This window comes from Telmatherina bonti, assembly GCF_933228915.1.
Source record: "Telmatherina bonti genome assembly, chromosome: 10".
NCBI classification, from domain to species: domain Eukaryota; kingdom Metazoa; phylum Chordata; class Actinopteri; order Atheriniformes; family Telmatherinidae; genus Telmatherina; species Telmatherina bonti.
Window position 1 is genome coordinate 21,686,038 of NC_136628.1, and position 26,943 is coordinate 21,712,980.

Here is a 26,943-nt window from a genome sequence, read left to right on the forward strand (position 1 = left end):
TGGTGACAGGAAGTGACCCTTCATAAAACCTAAATGGTCTGAAGTGCAGTCTGGCTGCACTTTAGGTTGAGAGAGGCATGGGAAGGATGTTGCCAGGGGAGGCGGTGGCATTATGCCGAGCGGCGCCATGGTGCGAGGGCCTATATCACCGCCTGCGGTTTTAATTTATTATTGCATTTGTTCTCCTGTACCTTGCAACACCAGCTATCTCAACAGGCTGTGTACCGAGCCCGATGCACCTGACATATCTTTGAGCTTTGCACCGGCGACACTACATTTCTGTTTATGTGCGTATACGCTTATCAAAGCAAGATCACTGAATTAGTTTTATCCTAATACACAGCCATCTGAGTTAATGATGAAACCTGCCCTGAAAAGATACACGTTATCACGCGCTATGCAACATGCAGTGCAAACGGCAACCCCCACTCTCCCTAGAAGGTCAAGTTAATTTTATCCTCTCCTCTCTATACAAGCCCCCTACTTCCTCCCCCTGTCAATTATTTTAAACAATAACTCTGCATATTTGTATGGAAATCTCCGTTTTTTTCTCTCCTTCCCGCCACCATTTCTCGCTCTGTTTGCTCAGGCAGCTCCACTAACCTGTGAAAGTTACACAATTCTTCAATTCAACTGTTGTCTTGTTTGCTTTCGCCAAGCAGTATGCGCAGGCAAATGTCAGAAAGTGCATTTATTGGCTCACTAGCTGTTACAATGAAGCCCTGTCTTCATCCTCCTGTCAGCGAATGAGAAGCAATATGTGCCAGATCCAGGTACCGAGAAATATACAGAAAGTATCCTGATCTTTTGGTCCATTAGAACACAGACATTGTGAACTCAGTGACTGCGGGAGCTGCATTCAGATTAATCATAAAAGGACACATAATTGACGGCAGCAGTTTTAACTAATTTGAGGATTCATTTAATTCAAAGTATGGACTTGATTATCCAGTCACATGTACAATAATTGCATTTTTTTCAGTAATTACAGGCGGAGATCAGGAGATTTTAGTGCCAAAACCTTGGAGTCACCCCAATCATGCTGGTAGGGTGGATTCGGGCTGGGTTTAGAAATAAAGACAAGGGAAATTATAATATAACTGAAAAACAAAAGCTAAAGTAGCACACAGCGAAAATAAAATCAAAATTGATAAAACCTTAAAAACAATGTCCTCATCAACAGCATACCACACAGCAATTGACTTATAATCTAGTTGTAAAGGTAGTTTTGTTTGGATTATTGTCTCTGTCTGTTGTATTTGCCTTTCTTGTGCAGGAATCAGCCTGCAATCATCCACTGCTAGAAATGGGAATAACAGTGGAAGGAGACAGAAAGGAGGTGACTCAGGCTGATGCAAAAGGAAAGTCTGACGAGGGATGAGACATTCAAGTTTCTTCAAAAATCTTTTCTTTTGTTCCTTTTCTGGACATTTTTGTGGGGATTACAAAACCCTCTCGTTCTGAACCCACCTGTCGCTGGTTCAATCAAAACACAGTGTGATTCCACCGTAAACGCAACTCGGGCAAACCCAGGTACTGAACATACTGGGGATTTTTACAGAAACATCAACAGATTTTCTGCTGTTCCATCAGTTGCTCAGCTGACGTGATACGGGCTGCACATGGAATGTCCAGATGAGACCCAATTATGGTCTTTCAGGACACATGTAAAGATGCACTTTATACTAAATGCATGCACTGACATATCTAGAGCCGTCTACCTGAATGGGTGATAATACTAAGAGTTCAATCAGCTTTATAATCAAATTAGATAAAAAAAAAACTGATCAAACTCTGTCTACAAAAGGACAGCTCAGTCCTGTAAGACTGAAATATGTCGGTTTATTAATGGAGCTTCAATGCTTCTTGTCTTTTGGGGAAAAAGAACAACATCAACAACAACAACAACAAATGATCATTTTCTGGCAGAAAAACTGTATGAAGCAGAAAATATTGGGATACTGGCTCTATTCATCTCTTTCATCAGGACACAGGAGAAAGTAAATTTAGTTTGATCTATAAAGTTCTGACAACATGTATACAGTGCTGAATGTAAGATTTTATTTTTCCCCTTGTCAGATCAGACTGAAGAATAGCAGCTGTCTGTCTCAACTGGCTTGCATGTGGGGAGACGCCAGAAGAAAAAAAGACTCAAAGCAACATCATTTTGATAGACCAGGAAGAGGTGCAGGTAGAACCTAAGATGGTTTTTCAATCAGCCGAAAGCAAGGGGCTGATGGGATTAAATCAGTGATCGGGGGCCGAAACTCCTAATTAAAACAGGGTACAGATTAATTGTCTGATTCTGTGTAGATCAGAGTTTTATACCTCATCTATTCGGGTATTATTCAACAGATGAAGGTAGAGATTTGCATGCACCATCAAACCAAGTCTAAACACACACACACACACACACACACATGTGTGCTATATACAAAACAAAATACAGAACTGCTTTCTTCTCCTATTCATCGTAACCTCTGCCTGCTCTCACTTTCTATATTCTGATTTTGATAATGACACGGTGGTAAATCTGCTTTTTGTCTGCATAGGTGCTTCAGCTGTCTGCAACCCATTACAAACCATTAGCACTGACAGTTTTTATTGTGTTCACAAAGGGCGGTGTTGTTCCCAACATCACAGAGGAGCAGATTTGTATTTGACAACGACTACTTACTGAATGTACGACGACATTTTTTTTTTTCCCTTCATTGAGCTCCAGCCTTTGTCTCTCCTGAAGACAGAGACGAGAAGCAAAGCTTTGTTTGACAAAATCAAAGTGTGATCTGCCTCTGCAACAAACGGTCAATGCACCTCTTTCTGTTCCGCTGCTTGTTAAGTACACGTGTGCATGAGTGAGTGAGTGTTATATTTTCGACATTCAAGTGCTTTAATCTCAGCAGCACCAGCACAGAATACCGCAGAGTATCTCAAGACGTGACAACTACAAGTTTGCCAAAACAGATGCAGTTTTTTTTTTCTCTCCAGAAGCCCAGTGGATGCAGGAAAATTTTCCATCTAATTACAAGTGCTGATGACCGTTGGCTCACAGGAGCCTTCTGTGGTGAGGTTTCCTGAGCAGCCAAGACCGATCAGATAACAGAGTGTAAACGACCATGACACTAAAGCCACAAGGCTCTCTGTTCAAAAACAGGAAGGGACAGAACAGGGTAGAAAGGTGTCAGCTATCTCTTCTTAGAAATGTACAGAGGGGAAGAAGATAGGCTCATCTTTGAAAAGGAAAACTGAGACTGAGGGTAGCAGCTCAGGGAGAAGGTCAATAATGCTGTGTTAGAAGTGACATTTTTATTTTGAAGACCACATTCAGTCAAATGGTCATCACATAGAAACATGTTGTGACATGTGATGATGCTACTGACTTAGACATTAATGACAACAAAGCATTGCACATTTCCACAGATTCCACAATGTTAACACTTGATTTTCTGGGTCCAAATTTAAAATGATTCTCTTCATAGTTATATTTGAAGGAACTCTATAATTTGGTACCAACAATGGCACAAAAAGATGCAGAATTAATAAGCACATAGTAGGGCTGTGCAATATGCATTTGTCCTGATTCGATCCAATTATCACAATTCTTTGATATTGCTGACTTTTGCAGGATAAAAACAATAAAAAAAAAAAATACACCAAACTTTTTTCTTTGCTCGTCATTTTTCTTGATTTCAATTAGAAAAAAACAACACAGTAGCCAGACCATCATTCTGCTGCTATAATGCCCAAGAAGACAAGGGATCAATAAAAACAATAAAAATGACAAAAACTTCATAATGAATTATTTTTATTTATTTGGGAAAAAAAAAAAAAAAATCTAATTTAAAATTGTGAAGCAAAAAAATCACAATATTTTCCCACCCCTAGCACATAGTATACTCATTTACACATTATTATTTAGTGGGAGTAATAGGACAGATCTCAATGTTCAAATGTAATACATACACGGACACACACAATATTTGCTCAACATATAAATCTTAAAATGCTGCATGTTGGTTAGTTATTGTCACTTTTACAGTTTTTCTAACAAGATGGTTGTCGTCGGCTGAATAATCTATATGGCAGAATCAAGTTGCGCATTCATTCCTTGCAGTCTGCCAAACTTATGAGGCATTTTACAAATATGATGTGTTTATTTACTAAAAGACATCTACAGTAAAACAGTGAGAAAAGTGGAAAAATTGAAAAAACATGATAACCTGTTCAGAATCTTTTGTTTATGGTTTTTCAAGCTGGGACTGGTTCACCTTTCTTGCACATCAAGTTTGAAAGCAACAAGTTGGAATGTGTTGTCAAAGTTGTTCCACATGTCAAACTTGTTACACATGAGTTGTTACACATGACAGGGTCACCTTGTGGGCACTTCTGCTGCATAAGCCTATTTTAAGTCTACATGTATTCATATATGTTAGCAAACAAAAATTATGTGAACTTCCTCAGGGTTCCATTCTGGGGCCTCTAATATTTTACATGTACTTGCTTCCACTTGCTTAAATTAGACAAAGCAATAAAAATGTTGTTATAGTTAAGGGGATGAAACATAAATCTGTGTAATCCCGTCATCATGGGATTATCCCTTTAGAAGAACTCATTAGATATGAACAAACCTAGGAGGTAAACAAAACAAAGGTAATCATTTTTGGAGCCAAAAAAAAAAAAAAAGAGCTCAATTTCAATCTGTGTTGTTAAAAAACACAGACCAGAAATAAATATTTTATTACCAACTCAAATGTGAATTTCAGCAGCCACATCCAGCCAGGTCAGGTCAGTCAGCCTACAGTCTACAAAGACCCTTTTTAAAGGTTTAATGACTAAAGTCTCAGAGTTCTTTAGGAAACTTGTCCCCGCATTTACTGCAAGTAGACTTGATTGGCATAACAATGTTAGCTGGTATGTCTTGAACATAGATCAGAGTTTAAAATGATTCTGAATGCTGCCCATTAAATCCTCTCTAACACCAGAAAAGGGAATCGTATTACTCTGGTTCTGAGGTCTTTTCACCAGCATCGTGTCTGTCAAAGAGCTGACTGTAAAATACCAAAGTTAGCTCATAAAGCTTTCATTCTTTTTGTGGCTGAAATGCTTTTCAGACTTCTGCGTATGCTTTGAACCTCCCAGGCAACTGAGATAATCTGGACCGGGCTGGCTTCAAGTCTCCAGTGTTATAACTAAACATAAAAAAGCTCATTTACAATTTTATGCACCATCTAGGTGGAACAAAAATCTTTCCTGTTTTTCTTTGACTTTAATTGAAGGATGAATTAGTAATGTTAATGTAACTTTTATTATTTTTCACTCATATTTTCCTAAATTTTCTCTCTACATTTTTAATGCACATTTAAATTGCCTCATTGAATTCACATTTAATTTTCTTTTCACACTTAGAACTCAAAGGCAATGTTTTTTGATTGTTTATGAGAAAGGGGAATGAGGGATGTATAAGTGACTTTGGAGTCAAAAAATTCTTTTTTTTTGGCATTTAATCAATGTGTTAGAAGGCCTTTACAGAAGTTGCAAAACATTACTGTTCAGATGGCCAAAACGTGTTAGAAACACATTTTTGCATATTAAAGGCAACAACATGATGGACATATGTGTACAGCACTAAAGTGGATGCATATTAACTGGTTTTCTGCAGCTATAGCACTCTTCCCCATTATTAAAGAGAACAGGTGAGGAAATGAGCATGTGCAGGAATGCATGTGTGTGTATAGATGGTAACGCCATGATTAGACGAGAAAAGTGTTTCTTAAATAGACACACAGTGTTTGCACACCACTTACTTTGAACAAATTGTACTTGCAAATTCCACTTAATTCTTTTATTTTTAGTTCTTCCCATTCCCTTCTGGTTTTTCCTCTCCAGTCTTCCACTGTCCCTCCCCTGCCTGTCCCTTCATTTATTCAGGGACAGTATGTATTAGTACAGAACCTTGGCAGGTGTTTGCTCATTCAAGTGACACAATTTTATAATGAGAAAAGTGCAAATTTCAGAATATACATTCAGCTGTCTGGATATGGCCGTTCTCTTTCCCTCGTCAACAACCCATCTGGGAACTGAAATTTGTCTGAGTGAATTCATATGTGTGTGTGTGTGTGTGTGTGTGTGTGTGTGTGTGTGTGTGTGTGTGTGTGTGTGTGTGTGTGTGAGAAAGCAAAGCAAACCAAACGCGTCGCTTATTGAATAGCTTCATGTATATTCTGTATCTCAGCCATTCCTCAAGCTCTATTACTTGTTATACCTTTCGGAGTCAAAGCTGGCTTTGTGAAATGTAAAATGTGCCACACTACATCGAGTAATTGGCTTGTGGAGATTTTTTTTCTGCGACAGAAATGATTTTCTTTCATCAGTCTATACCTGCCATGCCGAGTTCAGTGGGACACCATCACCAGCCCTACTTCATTAAGTCCTTGCGAGAAGCAGGTCAGTGAGGAGACAGCTCTTACCCATCAACTCCATAGTATTTTGCAGAGGAATAAATTTTTTCCCCCCTGAAGCTTAAGAGTAGTAGAGCAGGTGCCTCGATCTATAAGCAGCTCCATATTTTTCATGGGATGCCTGCTACAGCTATCCTTCAGAATGACTTTGCTAAGCTCTTGCAGGAAAGTGGAGACTATTTGCACGGCCATGTCCTCATTTTGAAAACACCAAGAACAAGAATATTTCCAACTCTCTGCGTATGAGGGGTTCTACTAAAACAAGCAAAGAAAATGTGGAAAAAAACCCAAAAACATCACTGTTCACCTCAGTTATACTTTTCACACCCCTCGGTATGATAAACAGCTCTACTAATAAATACGGTAATAACCAGATCTGTTGCTTTGTTTGAAGACGTAACCTCGTTCTCACCCCGACTGTTTTACATAACAAACAGAACTGACATTTTTCTGACATCAGTTTTTTTCTGATTTGCAGTCAACTGAGTCAAAGATCTTTGCTTTTAATTATCGTGCTCGTCTGCGCTGCTCAGCACAATGCAAACCCAGGCAAGTGGAGGAAGGCTTCATCTTTAAATCAAAAGCTGAATGTTCTACGCAAACACAAGATATGCGCGAAGGTAACAAGTGAAAGCAGTTCAAGGTCAAAGAAAAAGTTTAGTATTTTTCAAAGGTGATGACTGCATCTGAAAAGCGCTCATAAAATGCCTCCTTAATTCCTCTCCTTTATCCCACCAAGGCCTACATTTGGTCTCCTTTTTCTCCTCTTTCCTCCTCTCATGTTTTATGGTCCTTGTCTCGGGGAGAGGGGACTTGTTAGGGATCTTTGGAGATTTACAGTCAAGTCTTTTTTTTCCTATCAGAGAGAACACCGTACCAATCTTCAGGCCGATATGAAAGGATGCTTCATAGAAGCACTCTTCCAGGAGAGAGAGAGAGAGAGAGAGAGAGAGAGAGAGAGAGAGAGAGAGAGAGCAAGAGAGAGAGACAGCTGTCTCAAAAGTTTAGCTTTCCTGTTGAGATTACGTTTTCAGAGAAACTTCTGCTATCTGTTTAATAAAAAGTCTGTCAGGCATTTCTTATTTTGTTATTTACTTTGCAAAACTTTTAAAAGCCTATCCACTAAATTGCTCAGGCACAGATACTCTGAATGCATCAAAGCTTTCATGGTTGCATACTGGGGAGGTGGAATGCTTGAGATTCCACATGCGCACACGTATATGTGCACTTATGAGCATACACACACATACATGCTCACTCACACAACCACAAACGGGCAGAGAATTGATTCTGAGAGCTGAATATTTGACATCTGAGTACCTGAATAGTTTCACATTCAGCAGCTCTGGGGGAGTAAAAAAAGGAGCGGTTGGCCCTTAGCTGTTCAACCATGACACTGATTTTAATATTTAAACAAATTTAACCAATATGCAGCTGACTTCCTGTGTAGCCACAGGTTGAGCACTGTGGACATTTGGTGATTTTAGTTTAGACAACATGTTATTACTCATAGGCACATTGAATAAATGCCAACATATCAATAGCATGGAACAATTTAGTCACACAACAGGAAAAAACTCCATATTTTAGTTGGATGTTAAGTTGGAAAAAAGTCAAATGAATCCCTGCAGTTGTACAAACCTTGTGCTGCGACTCAGTGGTGACCAGTTTGCCTCTAAAACTACGAGCTGTATAACTCGAGAATGTAACAGTGTTCTTAAAAGCAATTCCATTTGCTGACTTTTTATTCACTAACTGTATGACCTGAGGTAGATTCAGACTGGATGCCACATGTAAAAGTAGAGGAAAAATGCTTGAATGGAGTAAGGAATACTGTATGTATATGCAATCTTTAGTGGTAAAGTAAAAAAAAAGATCTGTTTAATAGCGACACGCAGGCCTGGAGCAGGACTTTCAGTAAAACAATGTGAAACTATGATTCTGCAGGTTTCTTCAGTCAGTTTGTATTTTTTTATTTGTCAGAAATTTGAGCTGAAAAGCTGCTCTCACAGGTACCTTAAACTTTAATATATTATTTATTTATTTATTATAATTTATTACAGTGGCAATGCAGCTCCTAAAATCCACATATGTGAATGGGAAAGGTCAAACAGATTGAATTGTTGGGGTTCTTATGGGTCGGAGGCAGATTAGTGCTGTGATTAGGCAATGCTTCACTAAAACTTAACTGTTTATATGAAAATAAATTAGTATTAGGATTATCTTCCTGTGACTAATATGATTGTTTTACACATTTTCCCTCATGATTCATGTTTGGGTCAGCATCATCATCTTCCTCAGTGAGGCATTTGGTTTTATTATTGTTCAAAAGCTACAGAAACATTTAAGGTCGGGGTTGTTAGGGAGCATCTGCAGGTCCTAATTCAAACGTCAAGGATTTGGTTCAATTGTTCTCCTTTCAAATGACACCCGAAGAACATTCTGTGACTAGCAAGCTGACTTTTTCTTTGCAACACCCACTGCGACATGACATTACAGAGTTATTACAAGACTTATCATCACCTCTTTCTTTACCTTGTGTAAACAGATATGTGTTAATTTTTTTTCCCATTGTGAAAACTGTCTCGCACAACATCATCCTTTCATCTATTTTCAACTTTTCAAAATGCTTTTTCATCATGATGTCAAGGGAACGATTGAAAGAACCCATGAATTGCCAGACTGTGTCCTTCGTGAGGCTTGTACGCCTCAGAGTGTGCAGCAACAAGTGTAGAAAATGAAATGTTCATGCGTCAGACTCGTATGTTCTATTAGACCGTCAACTTAATAAATATATGAAAATTAAAACGAAAACAAGGCATTAATGTCAAATAAATTAAATTAGTTATAATCATTATGTGTATAGGATCAGGATTATCTATTCATCTTTCATCACGACTGGTCTCATCATCACCAGTAACCATAACAACAAAGGAAACAGATGAGTTCTGCAATTGGAGTTGTCTTTTCTGTCTTTACCAGGAAGCAGCTATTTCCTGATGGTAGCAAATGATTCATGACTGAATCCAAATAATCAATTATGAAATAATGGGCATGGCTGCTTGACCTAAAAAAGATGAACACTATGATGCAGAAAAGTTTATTGCTATTTTATCCTGAACAGCAACTCAATTCTCTCAAGATGAAATTAGTGTCATCCAAATGTCAAACCAGTAATTAGTGATGTTTTACCTGGGAGATGTGTACAGAATCCTGTGTGAACAAACAACTGCCAATACAGCATGCGGATGCACTAACCGAACTCTGTACAAGGCAAGGCAGGTTTATTTGTATAGCACATTTCAGTACAAAACAGTTCAAGGTGTTTTACAAAAAAACACAATAAAGCCTTACAGCAAGGGGCAGAAAGCATTAAAAACAAACAAACAAGTGAAATGTTTTAAAGAAAAAGAAAGTAATAAAATAAAAAGACATAAAAATACAAAGCTTTACATTCATCTTTTTCACGAAATGTGTGCTGTGGGGAAATATAGAAGACACCTGTAAGAACAGGTAAATTGTACCCCTCCCAGACTCTGAGAGGTTGGTAAATGAAATGGGTTCAGAAAGCCAAAAAAGAAAAAAGAAAGAACTAAAGCTTTTGTCTTTACAAAAAAAAAAACAAAAACAAAAAAAAACAAAAAAAAGAAAAAAGAGTAATTATAGCAGTGGTGTGTAATAAGTTATTTAAATGTCAATTCTTAAACATGATGATTATGTTGAATAGGTCCCAAATTTAGCCTGAGAAGTAATTACACATTGGCTCTTTCTAGTGTGGGAATAACGAAGAAACTCTAATTATGCTTCACTGCAAAGTTTCTCCATCCAGGAATTAAAGCCATTATCAAGTCCTGGATGACATTAAACCAAAAGAACAAATTGTAACAAGATATGAGCCTCTTTTGAATGTCGTAAAAGAGAGAATCCCTTTTGCCCAGCGCTCATTTCTCTCTTTCTGTCAAAGCCCAGTGTAAGTTCCTCAACACTGACGAATGGCAAGGACAAAATTGGCTGCTATTGGGACAATGACTTATTTGAAATTCAAACAACTCTTCACACACTGCACCTTTGAGAGGATAGAAGACAAGAGAAGCAGCTTTTCTCCTACAAAGCGTCTTGGAGGTGAGTGTGAGCGCTGACATTAAACAACAACAGCCATAAAACCGGCACCGCTCAAAGGACTGTAATGGAGTCAGTTGTCTGCGTTTTGTCTTTGAAAAAGCAATATGCTTATGCTAATGATCTACGGCTGACTTTAACAGAGGGTGTAGGTGTCACTTCACTGTGATGTAGCACCTGCACATGAAGGCGTGAATGCACAGTCAACAGCATGCTGAGACGGGAAAATAAATGTTTCACATCTCTTGATAAATGCTCACATTTAGGGAGCTGCGTAACAATTTGTTGTACGTACAAATAAAGTTCTATTTTCTGATAGACGCTTATTTCTACATATAACTAGTGTATAATAATTGTGTTCAAATACAGATAAAAAAAAAAAAAAACTTCCATGTTGAAGACAAAAATGTTTCATAGACAGTTACAGAGGAAAATGTGAAGAAACTTGGCAAGTCAGTGTTGTATGTCTGAGCAATTTGGCCTAATCCCCATCTTCTCCTTCCCAAAAGACAGTAAAGAAAATTAATCTGAAAGCTACTGTGCGCAAAGGCGTTTGCAGCTGAGATATCTCTTCTTTCTCAAAGTGCCAGGGGCACTTTGAAAACACTCAGCATCTCAATGGTCCCATCAGCATCTGAACTTGCCATGATCAGCAAGACAACTAGCAAAGCCTGCAAACGTACAAAAACACACAGCCAAGAGCATCGCAGTTCTGGGCCTCAGTACTATCCCTTTGCCTTTCTGATTATACACAAGTCTTTGGCAGGTTTTTCATTTCTAATCTCAGAGCCCCGCACTGGAAATGCCACGAAGTAGACCCCCAAGCTCAACCCCCGGTGTGATATGGAATAACCTGCAGAGAGCATCAAATGCTGAATTTGATGTTCAATAGAGCTTTTCAGTGCTGCTCCTTCAGAGAGAAAGGATGTAAGCGAAAATATTAGTTGAAATTCATTGCACCTGCATGCATTCACTCACCACCTGGAAAAAAAAAGGCACAATAACATATCTGAAAGTAGAAATGCACACATGAAGGGTAAGAGCACACGAGTGGACGAGGAGGTGCGATAGGCAGCGGAATAATTGAAGGGGACTGTGTAAATCCCACGTGTGCTTAATCCAGACACTTACAAGCGAGTGTGATTCATACTCTATTACACTCCACGAACAAAGCTGAGAGACCCAATCATTTCAGCCGGCATGAACCGGCAAAATAACACCCATGAATCTTTTTTATGAGGACTTAAATGAAGATAGTGTTAAAGTTCAAGAATAAAGACTTTGAACTTGCTGCATTAGCCGTGAAAACACAGCCACACCCACAGTTTGTTTGTGTGTGTGTGTGTGTGTGTGCAACTGTCTGTGGAGGAGTGCAAAGAAAACAGGGCTTCGCATTTGGTCAATGGAGGGAACTCCTCGGCAGGTCTGTGCAGATTCGGAGCTGACAAAGCGTTGTTGCACCGGGTGTAGCTTTGTCATGCAGATGGCTTTACTCTGAGGCTGTGAAGCAGTGGATGAGGCGACTGCAGTCCCACACTGCACAACCAATTCCATGTTTTAGCTGAAGCGATAGTTTAACAAAGACTGCTATGATCAACCGTCTATTTTATTTTTAAATTGATCATTTAAAGAGAGTTTTAAAATGACCTTAAATTCATGCATTTAATTTCTGAGCTTAAGAAACAAATTCGACTGGGTCTTCAGCATGACTGATACTGCATCACTCCCATGTTCATTATGTTGTACAGGAATACAGAAACTTTTGCTCCTTACCAAAGTCTGTCTGATATTAAAGCTTTTATTGTACTTTCTACTGTTCTTTATTACATTTACTGTAGTACAATGAGTTTTTTGTCTGACTTATAAGTTCTCTGCAGCACCTTGGAAAAACTACCCCTCCAAATATGTCAACAAGGTACAAAGTAGGGGTGGGAAAATTGAATTGAAAAACCGAGTATTGGAGTTTTTTGCTCTACAATTTTAAAATAGATTTTTTTTTGGTAAAAAAATTAATTAAAAACAAACAAACAAAAAAAAAAAAAGACAGAAAAATAATCCATTATAAAATTTTAATCATTTTTATTCTTTTTATTGATCGTTTTAATTGTCTTCTTGGGCGTTACAGCAGCAGAACAATGGTCTGGCTACTGTGTTGTTTTTTCCCAATTGAAATCATGAAAAATAACTAGCAACAAAAAGTTTTGTACATCTTTTTCTGCTTTTGTTTTACAAAAATCAGCAATATCAAAGAACCGTGAGAATCGCAATTTAAATCAAATCAACACTGAGGAAAAATTGGAACAGAATCGAACATGGAAGGATGCATATTGTCACAGCCCTAGTACGACGCATTCCCAAAAATTCTTTGATTATATTTGATTCCACATCCATAATTGCAAGTTCTAAAGCTGTGAAACTGAAAAACGAGAATTTAAATATTTCCAAAATAAAAAAATAAATTCTGTATTTTACTCATACTGAAAAAGGAAGATATATATAAGATGAACTTCATGTTGAATCTTTTGCCAGCAGTGTGCCCTAAAAAGTTGGTTAAAGCAAATGAAGGCAAAACGAAGTGGAAGTAAAAAGAACATTTTTCAATTGATTGAATACTATGGCATCAGGTTACTAACATAATAAGACATAAGAGACAAACCTAAAGATGCACACACGTTCAGAAATACAAAAAAACCTGCATCTCCTAAAAAATTGTGTAAAACTGTCGATAAGATCCCAGTTATTTTTGGAAATGAGGTTGTATTATGCACAAGGTTATAAAGCTGCTCCATGCACAGCTCAGGTGTTTACTTTTGTTCTTTTTAGCAGAAGTCTAATTAATAATGTACAGTGCTGTATGTGCTACAGGCAGTACAGAATACTGGAGTGAAGGGCACTCATCCAGCAGGGTTGATGGTTAACTTTGTATGTGCTGCTCTCATGTTCTACTATCATTCATTCATTCATTTTCTAAACTGCTTAATCCAATTCCGGGTCGCGGGGAAGCTGGAGCCTATCCCAGCTGGCTTTGGGCGACAGGCAGGGTACACCCTGGACAGCTCGCCAGTCCATTGCAGGTTCTAATATCATCTGAACAACAATTCTTAAACCTCAACTAGAAATGTTACATGGATAAAACCACGTCTGATCCACCGATTCCTTTTGGATGGACATGTTTAACTGCACCGATTAAACTTAAAATGCTGTATTTTTAATGTCCTCACAGTAAAAACTATACACTTATCAGAAATACAAATCCACACAGACAAACTGTGGCACAGTAGCAGTGAGACAACAAAGAAAGCTGCTTGTTCAAATAGCAAACAAAGGAAAAAAAAAGAGATTTATTTATTTATTTTAAGAGGTGGTTTCCCTTTGTCTACTACCCCAACACAGGGATTACTCTCAAAGGACTGCATCTATTTGAGGACGCCGGCGTACATCAATCTCCAACTCACCTTTCTTGTCCCCAAAATAGAGGGTCTGCTGTGCCGGGTTTGACCACTGGAGGGAGGTGTGGTCATTAAACTCCACACGGCAGGTCAAGTTCGCTGTCCCACCCTCTGTCACGGTCACATTTTGAACCAAAGGATACTGACCACTGATAGCTGCAGAATGACACAAAAACAAAGAGGAGATGAAGACACATGGAGAGAAGGGAACAGAAAAAAAACAAACAAACCACAAAACAGCAGGTACATTTTAAATGTTGCTGAAGTTTACTTTGGAGAATAAATTCTGATCATAATTTTTCAGTTTTATGAAATGCTCACAACAAAGTATAACCAGACAAACAAGTCATTTGACTGATTATTTGTCCACTAGACGTATACAGCTGTTAAGAGGAAACATGCTCTTCTCCAACTGACACTGCAGGACAAAGAGACTAAATCTGGTTTATATTTCTAAACAAACAAACAAACAAAAAAAGCTCTAATTACAAAGCAAATGCCAGCCAATGACTACTGTGTGACCACACATGAGGCATTTAGCCTGAAGTATTGAAGCCTTAGCTTCATGGAGAGGACCAATTAAAAACAGCTCTCTGTGGACTTGTTAGCAAGTGTGGACGTTGATGTGTGTGACGCTTGCATCCAGTGAGGAAAAAAGTACAAATGTACTGATTTATGTACTCCTGTTTGGACTCAGAGATGAAGAGAGCTGCGTTTCAACACCACAAAGAGGTCAGTGCCGCAACTGGATTGTCAATTGCTGCGTTCCAGCTTTCAGTACCTTGGACAGCTCACATTGTTGCCCTATAGCAGGGGTGTCCAAAGTCGGTCCTTGAGGGCCGCTGTCCTGCAGGTTTCCCATGTATTCCTGTTCCAACACATCTAGCTTCCACTAAATGGATCAAACAGCCAATGATGTGAACAACTGATTAAGCTCTACTACTAATTAATTTGAATCAGGTGTGTCTGAGCAGGGATACATAGAAAACCTGCAGGATTCTGGCCCTCGAGGACCGGAGCTGGACACCTCTGCCCTATAGAGTAGATGCTGTGGCACATTCATGCATGTGTGTGTGTGAGGAGGGCCGAGGGGGAAGGCAAGCAAGTAAATAATAATACACATGAATCTATCCCTGGCCTCATCCCTGGAGGACAGATTTTTAAATACTATGTGAATGGAGGCTTAGGTAAGGATGATAATTTATCCTCAGCAAACTCACATCTTAATCCCCACAAGGAAAGGATTAGGAAAACCGGAAAAAAAAGAGGAAAAAAAAGAATGTGGAAGGAAAAACTTCCATATAGGGAGGTTTTAGATGATAACAGATTTCCCCCCAAAATATAAGTCAGTATCAGTCGATGCAGATAACATAAATTAAGCCTCAAACAGTGCTTGGCTTCTTGGTTAGAAGGTGGAGAAACCCTCACAGCAAAGCAACCGATTGGCAGAGGACGAGTTGCAGAAAAGAGAGGAGTGAAGGAGGGAAGGAGAGAAAGGTAAGTCAAAGAGCACGGGTCATTTCCAGTGCTGATTAAGGCCTCCCGAGGTTAATCATGCATGTGAGAGATAGAGGGGAAGAAGAGTGAAATAGAGGAAAAATGGATCTGAGCTATGGGAGGCAAGGAATATGTTTTATTCATGAAAGTTTTGCATGAAGCATGATCTGCCAAAGATTTACTGTTCTGCTCCCGCCTTCACTCTCTTTATTACATTTTCCCTTTAAATCACTTAGTTTTCCCTTAATTTTTCTCACTCATGCAGCGGAGCGACACACGGCTCAGGGTGATGCATTTTAGCTCTTTTGTGCTGGTCACAAAGAAGAGTTAATAGTTAACTGTTGTACCAAATGCCAGCAATAAGTCAGATTGGGCAAAATGTAATTTCAGTGCAGAGAAAGTGTCATTGTATAATGTCACCGAAGCCAGACACACTCTGAGGATACGCTTGCTCGTTGCATTGCTGACTCTTCACTCAGGGAAGAGAAGAACAAACCAGCCTGGACTCGATCTGATTTTGATTAACATGGAAACATGAAATTGGACTGATCTAAGTTGGAGGTGGAAAATGCAACACACTCCTCTAAGAAAGTCTTTTTTTTTTTTTTTTTTTTGTTGATGATTAAAAAACAAAATCTTGTACGGTAACAAGCGAGTATTGTTTAATTACACCAACAGAATACTGTAATTCTACCTCTTTTTTACAACACTGAATTAAAAATTAAGCAAATATGAGCTCATACAATCAAAGCAATGCTGTTATTTTCACACAACACCTGCCTCCAGATCCACATTGCCTATCAAACACAAGCTCTGCTGCTAAATTTCCCATCTCTCCATCTGACACATCACTGCTGTTGCTGCTCTTCCATCCTCCAAACCAACCCAGTTATCCACCTGCTGGCTCTGGTGTGAAGATATTTACCCATCACTCTCAAAATGAAAACATCTGCAATGTATGATGAACTCAGGATGTAAACAGCAAACTGTAAACAGTAAACACTGTGAAATGTTGTCTGGTTGCATTTAAGACAGAAAGACGTTCTCATCCACATTAGCTGTGAAATGGCTTAACTGGCTGAAAGATTGCTTTTTTACTTATGTCTGCTCTGTTCTCCTCTTTACTCCAGCTGTACTTGGCTAAACACAATTTAAAAAAAAAAAAAAAGTCTGGGGATCCCTCCTTTTAAGCCCTGCGTCAGTATGTGGTGCTACACACCCACTGGGAATGAAAGGGCCAAAGGGGCCACAGTGATGGTTATATTAGAGCAGTGCAGTGTTCAGTGCGCCTAATTGGCCAGTGGAGTAGGTTCCTCCGTTCTCCCCTCTGGCCACCCAGACCTGATTTAAATGTATCTCCTGAGGGATGAAGGAAACTGTTCTCTCCTGATTTCCATGTCTAAATTTAGGCTCATCCCTCACTTCAACTGTACTCCTTCTCCTACTTTCCGTTCTTTGCTCAGTCTTTTCCAGTTCATATCCATTCCACTCACTTCCTTTCCTTCTATTCTTCTGCCTTGCTGTCACGTTTCCTCCTTGGGTTGATCCCTGAAGGGTGGCATTTTCCACTTTCTTTGTCGCTCATTTTCATATTCTTTATGTCTCCTGGTGCTCGTCTGCCTTTCAAGTTTATCTTGATCCTGCCGCCTTTCTTTTGCTGAATTGCGCTCTATCTTTCATGATGAGCGGGGTCAGTTTAATTGTCCTCCACCTTGACTGACAAGCTGAGGCTAAGCCAGGTCAACAACACTCTCATCTGCATGCCATTATAAAGTAATGACATAATAAGATCAGCTTTACTTTAACATTCAGTGTAGTACAAAAGTCATCAGTAGATTTCATGTACTTTGGTACTTGGTGTCCAGTGGAGATATACGGAGAACATATCTGTGCACATTCAGAAACAAAGTATCTACGACTTCAGCAAATGACTGAACAAATATTACTGAGAAGAATATAAGATTATCCCGGATGTTTCCTGTCTGCATCCCTTCATGACCTTTCCAACAAGAGCAGCTGAGTCTACAAACCTTTCTTATTTAGGCATTCAAGGAGCAGAGAAAACGAGAAAGACACACGCATGCAGATGGACAGCCTGGAGCCTCTGACCTTTATACCAGAACTGCAGCTCAACTGAGCTGTAGAGCTGTGATGTATGGCTTGGAATACAAGATTACAGAATGGATAGAGGCAGTTCACAGATCTGATTGGGTGAGTCACCTTTTAAGCCATTGAAGCACAGCTGATCATTGCAGACATGGGATCGGATCACCGAAAATATAAATCTAAAGGCTAAATCCGGTTTATCGCAGTCTCATTTTGTAAAGTTTTTTGCCTGTTTTAAACAAATTCCAGCTGAAGAAAGTTCTGTATTCATTTACATCCATTTCCATATATTTATGTCACAACACCAAATTTTATTGAATATTCCAGATTCTCAGATTCTTAGATAACTCCTTTTATAAACTACTGCGCCACACTGAGCACATGGCCATCAAAATGGGATATTTGGGAGTAATCAGATTACATTAATATTCTGCTCTGATGCATCTATATGCACATCGGAAATAGGATATCTAAGAGAATGTTTGACAATTATTTCAGAGTATGCATGTGCCTGGTGACATCCCAGAACATTTGGTGTCTGTGGAACATGCAGGAGCCTGCAGTCTTAGCCTTAGCTGCTGATATGAGAGGTAACATGGTGCTATATAGTTTACAAGTAAGTGTAATGCATTTGTACATGAATAAAATCAGAACTGGGCACGATCTCGGTGAGGGAAGCTTATTTTGGCCATAAAAGAGCCTTGAAAAACCACCAGAAAAACATTTATCCACCTAACTTATGAAGTTTCTGATAGTTTTCCAGCCTTACAATTAGAATTTTTAGGATTGGGTGCACAGAAACAAAGTTGCTAGGAGAGCTACTGAACTTGTACTATCAGAGTGAGAGAAGCTAAGGTCGAACGGAGGCGACACATGCAACCTTTCAGATGCATAAAAATGCTAATATTTCACTGAGCGCCTGTAAGTCCTGCAAATGGTATGATCACTGTTGTCACTGGGGAATATCAATCTCCAAGTTTCATGAATCAACACTGAATTCATTTGATTAAAATCCTCCTTTTCACCCAGCTCTAGTCAAGTATGTGAGATTAATTGACCTTGTGGTGAATTTGCAAAATGCAATAAACTGAATGCCTCCTGACTCATCAGCAGCGTCTGGTATAAAGGACAATGAGTAAAAAACACTTGGCATCTTCTTCTTTCCTGTATGATTTAGTGATAACACACATGTGAAAATAATGCTGCATTACTACCGAAAGGTAACTTCCATTAGTGGACAGTGAAGTTATAAGAACTAGGCAGGTTCAATGAAATGATTATTTAATGAGAAAATCCTGTTCAATTAATTATACCTGCTTAAAACTGGTTGTATTATTTTGTGGCAGAGTGAGAAATAATGTTTTTTCCTTTTAAAATCCCCACTTTAAACGTTCTCTCCAGCTGTTTTTGTTTTTAAAAAAGTCAGTGTTTTAAACCATAAGAAAATAGTGTGAGCATAAGCCACCACTGCTGTGGCTTACACTGTTCCAGATACTCTGACATATGAATCATGACTTAAAGTGCCTCTCTGCTAAAAGATGCATCCCACTAAAGAAGACCGTGAATGAGATGCACAAGACTGCATCGGACATGACAGCTTTGCCATGACCAGTTAGTGTCTATAAGGTTACACAGGTGGCGTACGCAGCTGGGTACACAATCTTTTCAGACTGACTGATTCTCAGCGCTTCAGGCAGCGGGGAGGCCTCGTGATTGCAGAGACGATACAAGGTCAAGAGTTTGATCATCTCAATAGCTGGTGTGAATTCATCAACCAGGCATGCATCCTGTCACGGCGTCCTTGAGTAGAAAAAAAAAAGAAAAAACTCCCCAGCCTCCTCGCAGCTCTCCAGCTAAAGCATTAGTAAGATATTAGAAGCATAACTTGAAAATGAATAAACTCTCATTCCCGAGACGCTTCTTTTTCAAGCCAAGATCCCAACTTGTTGTTTGTAACTTCCTGGAACCGAGGTTAACATGTCAGAGAAGTGCATCATTGCTCCCTGCTCTGCGTTATTTTCACATCGTCACTCGGCTTCTTCTAAAAAACACATTGCTTCTTTAGTTTTGACCTTTTTCAGTAGAAAACAACATGGCATTGTCCAAGAAGAAAATGCACTAGTCAGGATAGCAATTTGAGTTTTAAAACAAAATATACAAATAAAACGTTTAATTTTTTTTAATATCGTCCAAGAAAAGTAAAACCTTCATATGGTCTAACTTAAGGAGTAGGGGTGGGAACTCAGTTAAAAAAATCTAATCAATTAGAGCCTTTGTCACAAACAAATCTCGATTCATTCTATTTTAATCGCATAACAACAGTTTCCCCAAACAGAGCAATATTTTAAAATTGTAACAGATTTTACTGGATGAGTGAATCAAATAAAAGACACGGGTATTAATATTGTTAAATCCAGTAATGTGTTGAAAATGCATTAAATAGCATTTCAATTCACAACTGTAGAAAAAGAAAAAGGAAATATCCCTGGGCAAAACTCAACACATCGGAAGTTAAAGTGCCATTTTCAGTATTTTAACAGTCCTGGCCATTCCCTAATTAAGAGTCTGCAATATGTTACAGTCCTGCTAACTTTTTGAATGTTTTTGTCCACACTCATCATTAACAGGCATTAATATCTGACTGTAAGCCAGGGCGGCGTCGGTCAGGGGCAACTTGGCAAGTTGTATTTTAAGTCTGATCACAGAGCTGTGAACAGGGACATTGAGGAAAAAAAAAAAATGCACAAGCATATGTTTTATTTTGAGTTACTTTCATAAAACGTACTGAGACCAACTTGTTCACATTTAGCTAAATTTGCATCTAATTCCAAACACATGGTGCAGCATAAGTGATTGGCACTTTCCCATGTTTAGTGTAGGGGTTGATAAGGCTTTAGAAACTGTCTGTAGCAGATTTTACCAAGCAAATGGAAGCCTCAGACCTGTGCTATAATATAATGAACACATGCCTAACTTCAGTACGCCCGTCTACTAATCGATCATGAAATATTAATGCATCCAAACAGTAAAAGTTTTCAGCTTTATACTTACAATCACCCTTCCAAGCAAAATTGCAACAAAACAGATTTCTGCTGTGTTGTTCGTTCCCCAGAATTAGAAAATGCTGTGGTAAACTACGTGTAAGCTAAGTCAATGCTGTAAGTAAAGCATATGAGGAGCCAGGACCTACAGAAAACTACTGTAGAAATAGTGCAACTGATGGGGCTAGAAGAGCTGTTAGGCACTTTTGACTGCTACATGAACCATGTGACAGCAAGATCAAGGAGTGTCAGAACTCTTTTTTTAGGGGACACTGATCATATCAACACCACCTCAATCAAAGCCAAGATCAACTTCTTTGTAGGAGTGATAAATGCGACTCAGCAGGTGGACAATGTCTTTGTCTCCACTCCTAAACAATACAAGTTAGTTGGATTTGAGTAAGTAAATTCCAACTTTGAGAGCAGGTAGCCTCCAGCAGACACTGCTGGTGAAGTCCCGCGTGTGTGTAGCAAGGTCAGTTGTGTGCGGTGAGCTGTTCTCTGTCTCTGTCTTTCTCTCTGTAGCAAAGCACGGTTTACCTCACATGTTTGTGTGTTTTGGGATGGAGAGGGCTGCTTATTTTTGCATTTACAAGGAATAAAAACTTAATACTTGGGAATACATAATATCATATTGGTGAACTGTCAGCCCATCCAACCCCATGTCATTCCTGACAGCATCTCCAAATTTCACCTGACAGAAACCTTTAACTCTAACATCTGAACAGATTTATTAAATTCACCTTGTCCAATATACATAACTTTGATCTAATTTCTATGCAAATTAGAATATATTCAAATACACTTAATTTACATGCAATTATCTAATGGTGATTTACCCTTTCATTTAACCTGCAGTGTGTTGCTTCTCAGTGTTTTTTAAAACTTTGGTGTGGAATGTCTATGAAAAGTGAAATGTGTAATAACAACCTCCTGATATGAAAGATATCACCACTGGATGTGGCTGAGCGATTTCACTAATTTGCATAATCATTTTTAAGTAAAATATTTAAGATAATATTGGTTGGCATTTAGGATAATATCTTCCACTAAGAAACACTGTAGAGGACTAATTTAACAGACAACATTAATATAAAAAACAAACAAATACACACGCACACACACACACACACACATTTATATGTATATATATATATATATATAAATATTTGTTTTAGGCTATTAAAATATATATATATATATATATATATATATATATATATATATATATATATATATATATATATATATATATATATATATATACTTCAACACTTCAACATGAGCATGTTGAAGTGTTGGGTTATGTGAGAGAATGAGGGTATGACATGATGTGAGACATATGCTGCCATCTATAAACACCATACTGAAAGAACTGGAAATGCTGCAAATGTGTGATGGAAAGTTTAGGTTGAGATATGAACAATTAATAAATATTTACATTAATCATAAAAACTGTTTGTCAAACTGAGGGTTGGGACTCCCTTGCTTGTGAGATAATAGTCACTAGGTCACCATTTAACTGTAAAACATGTATTATACACCTATCAAATCATTTTTAACTCATTCAAGGAAAAATAAATTTGTGATCCTATTACCTTGATTTTTTAACACATCAACACCAAAGCTGGTGCACATGCCATATTAGAAATGCAACATCCATGTATGTTATCTTGGGGGTCGTAGCTCAACTGATATAAAAGATCACATCCTGGAAACAGCATTTGGTAAAACAAGTTATCTTGGGAATCCTAAACGGATTAATGGTTCTGTTTCTCTTCTTTGTTCCTTCTCAGTTTGTGAATAAAATGCATGTACATTTTTCTGTGCACGTGTGTATGCTGAAAAAGTGTTTTTTTCTTTTTCTATTGTCTGTTTTGTTTTTTCAACAGATAAGATTTCTGCTGAGAGCAAATTGCATGCAAGCCGTGTAGAGGGTGGAGATACCTTTGTATGCAGCACTAGTATACAATCACCCCAGGACAGTCATTTCAGATGTGGAGATATGAAAATAATTATCCAGCACCAGAGAATCTGCTATGGCAGTGCTGTTGTCATTTACATACAGTAATTAGACTGGGCAGCTGTTTGAGCTGCCATCACAAACTTGACATCAAACTTAGCCCTTGGAGTCAGACAAAAAAAACAAAAAAAACCTACCTTTTGTGGTGTTTTTACGTCATTTTGAAGTGTGCCATGACAAAAATATGAACGCTGAGATGGATTTGTCTATTTTTAAAGGGCCTTTTTCTGACAGGAATGATGTTTCCAGTTGCATCTGGGATCTAAGTGGTTATAACAGCTACAGTTGAGGTGGTGAAAAAAAATATTGATGCAGACTTTTTCCTCTGAGAGCGCCTTCTTGTGTACAAATCACTGCAAACATGCCAGAGGACACAGCGGTCTCTCTTTTCTGGTGAGAAAGAAAAACATGCTTCGGGAGAACTTTTTTTATGAGGTTGCTTTCCTCGACCCAAATCCTGCATATGAGGATTTCTAAAAGCCTACGCAATAATTTCAAATTGGTGACCAGACATGCTTTCAGACACATATAATTTGCTCAGTTTTCTTGCCCTTGATTCAGCCACATCAATTTAAAAGGTCTAAGATATAAAGCGCTCTCAGTTCTGTGTGTAAGCTGCCTGAGTTCAAGCTTTCTCCGTCCAGAATGGCTGGGGATCTCACTATCCTTTCTGAGCCAAGGTCAGACATCTCATGGTTTTATTACAGAGGTAAACCTGGCCTTCATAAATACTTCATACAGTGGTTTCTGGCAAAAGTGAGCAGACGGAGCTGAAAGCAAAGGTGAGTTAGGTGAGGATAGAAGTATATTTGACAGAAAAGTGAAAGCAAGAAAGGAGAGAATGGAGAACACGACTGAGGCAAGAGCAGAAATGAAAGAGGAATGTTTCCTTTGCCACAGAGGTCCTGGTTGTCATATGACTGCATTATTACACAGAAATGTGCGAAAAGGGCACCTATATTCTTCTGCCTGCTTAATACATAAAAGGTAAACATACAAAACAAGTCCCTGCTCATTGAAACTTAATGACCTTGCATGTCTAAACCTTGGACACTTGCAGGTGTAGATGTGGGAACACCGTGTACTGGAAATAATAGATCTATTAAAGGCAACAGAAAGCAAATTTTGGGAAGCATTTGCAGCTTATCTGGTCTAAAATATTCCTATTTGTTCTCTCTTTAAATATATAGTGAAGCAATATAGGCAACATTAATACTCGCTGGATTAGAATGTCATGAAAGCATAAGGTCAGGAGAAGTCTGTTATATCGGGGCTGTATTTGACTGATGCAGATGGAAAATGCGCTTGACTGGACTTTTTTTTTTTTTTTTTTTAATCGCATGAAGGAATCCATTTTTTATGCTTTCATATGCAGTGCGAGCAGGGCGATCGCAGGCTCATATGGGATTCAGGAGGGAAATCAGACTAATCACTGCTGCCACCATAAACTCCCAAATTCCCCACATCAACATGACACTGTGTGATTTCCTAATGTGTGGTGATGTGTTGACAGATACTGTTCATTTAAGAGTGATCTGGAGAAAGGCTCTTCGCCCTGGGGGGAATGTGCTGCAAGATTCAGTGGGCAGAGAGTGCCAGCTTTAAAAACTGCTTTTATCATTTGGCTCATGTCAAAGTGACTTTACTGCAGTGCTCTTTTACCACAACTCCCAGTCAAAGCTCACAATGCCAGGATTGACACTGCTGATCTTCTCTTAAAAGCTAAGGCCAGACTGGTCTAATGAAGCCTGAACACACTTGAATAAATCATTTGAGAAAAACTACAAGTTTGAAGAGTGTTAAAAGATATTTTAGAAATATTACCACGTGCTCCTTTTTCCATCAAATCAGAGCTTGAAATTATATTCAAAATAAATGAGATTTTTTAGACGTACACTGATGTTTTGTCACAAAACTCATGTTTGTTTAAAAGGCCTTTTAAAACCCAGTCACAACTTAGTCAGGCTTAACATTCAGACTTTTCATCTTGAGGATGTCCCAGTTATTGATGTCTGTCTCTTTGCCCAAACAATAGGCAAAGAGTCCCAAACTTCCCAGAAAATCAGCATGTTTTCAACAGAGCTTGTGTTGCTTCAGGGCAACAGTGCTACCTGGGATGACCGCTGGCTGCTTTGGAATTTCTGTCCATAACCAGCAGATGTAAAAGCAAAAGTAAAACTCTACTTGGAGCCCTTCCAGCAGAGCTTTTTCTTTGGAGGAAAAGACCAGGATATGCAGATTATGGCTTTGTCCTTTTCTTTGTGGATGGTTTGCTTTGCAACAAACTATTTGGCAAAGAAAAATGTAGAAGATTGCATTACTGCAGGGGCAAAAATGCTTTAAGGTATGAAATAACTCACTTTCAGAGGAAAGTCTTTAGTTTGTTGCTTCAAAACAAGAAAAATATAAAACTGTTCACAACCTCAGCTTTCAAACTTGGCACCACCCTCTCCGTTCACTAACTGAGAGGGAAGTGGAGCAGCAGTGTTGCAGAGAGCTGGAGAAACAAGCTGTGCTATTTGCAGGAAAAAGGAGTAAAAGGAGGGACAGAAATAAAAAAAAAAAAAAAAAAAAAAAAAAAAAAAAAAAAAAAAAAAACTTTACCCAGTGTTTTGTACTGGTTACATTCCCAAGTCCAAATACATACATCTCGACACAACAACAACATTGGATCAGGAGACATTGTCATGCTGTGTATAAAATTTGTCCCTTTGCAAGATGGTTTGTGGTTCAGACTCAGCCAGGCTCACGGGCTGATGCCTTCACATGCACTGTCCAAACTAAACATTAAAGGACTGCAGGGACAAAAATAATAAGGAAGGAAGAAAAGTCAGACAGAGGACAAAGTCACTGCAGTTGAAGTCATCACTGCACGTATAATTAGTCCTAAGACATGGATGAAAAAGATTGCTTTCTTACGCGAAAAAAATGCTTTTTTTTTAAAGAACAAATTAGGATGTTCATTTGGGAAAAGCATTGCAAATAATATGTGTGGGCGTGTGTGTGCATGTGTGTGTTAGGGGTGCCATATCTTGGTTTTTGGGCCATGGTTTCAGTATATATTTTGTGCACGCAGAGAACTGTTTCCTTTCCTTTGTTTTTTTTTTTTTTAAACCCCCAAATTATATTTTATTTTGTTAGTCAGCAAAAACAGAAATGCACAGTGGGAACAAAACAGAATGAAACCCTTTCTGTAATGAATAATATAAACCTGATACTGTTTTGTAAATTATATAATAATAAAAAATAAAGTTTAAGAGTCAAAAGGGAGCCTCATATCTAACAGGCTTCTCTTGGGAGAGTACATTTTTTCAGAGCAATATGGCAGCCAGACCAGCATTCTGCTGCTTGGCGTCATGATGTCAGGACAGGTTAAAACCAAAATAACTTTTGTATGCGGTAGTATAAAAGATGTATAAAATCCTTTTTTTGTTTCATTTATTTAATCTGAAGAGGCCCGTTCAGACAGAGGTCTGTTTAAACAGTTCCTTCTTTTTCTGCTGTTCAGGAAGCGTTTTATCTAGCAGCTTATGCAGGAGATGATTGGACATGCTGGATGTTTATTTTACAGAACACTTTTTAAAAGATGTCTGTCATAGTGAAATGTCTATTAACTATTTTTTGTTTCCTTGTCATTGTGTGTCATTGTGCTTGACAGCAAAACTGATTAGCTCCCACACTAAAGATCTAAAAGAAGCTAATGCATCACATTAAATAACATGGAGACATCGAAACAGTACCATGACACACGATACACACTTCTAATTTATCCCAGGGGTGGCTGTAGCTCAGGAGGAAGAGCAGTTGTCCTTCAACTGGTAAGTTGGGGGATCGATTCCAGGCTTCCCCTGAAATGCCAAAGTGTCCTAGGGCAAGACACTGAACCCCAAACTGCCCCCCGATGTGCCTATCGGGGTATGAGTGTGTTGAGTGAGTGTGTGTGCGAATGGGTGAATGTGACAAGTAGTGTAAAGCACTTTGAGTGGTCTGTATGACTAGAAAAGCACTATAGAAGTACACGTCCATTTACCATTTACCTTGATACTGGGACTAATTATGAAATAACCCTTGCTAGCCATCAGTAAGTAGCCATAATGTTCTGGTTCATCTCTTTATTTATATGAATGCTAGTAACATGAACCTTAAACATGATGTGCTGATTGACATTCAGCAAAATCAACACAGATCAACAAACATTTAGTTTTCTTTGTGTGTGTATGTTTGTGTGAAGCTTTTCTGCAAAGTCAAAC

At 38.6% G+C, this 26,943-nt stretch overlaps 1 protein-coding gene across 1 annotated transcript in view; it reads right to left on the reverse strand.

Moving 5' to 3' along the window:
- The window catches only part of LOC306761039 (cell adhesion molecule 2-like), a gene marked incomplete at both ends in the record, with an annotated part of 235,215 nt that overhangs the window by 53,906 nt on the left and 154,366 nt on the right, over nucleotides 1-26,943 (reverse strand). Inside the window, one exon of the mRNA XM_079247119.1 lies at nucleotides 14,033-14,182. Coding sequence (XP_079103245.1) covers nucleotides 14,033-14,182 — 150 coding nt within the window. The remainder of the gene's footprint in view (nucleotides 1-14,032; nucleotides 14,183-26,943) is intronic.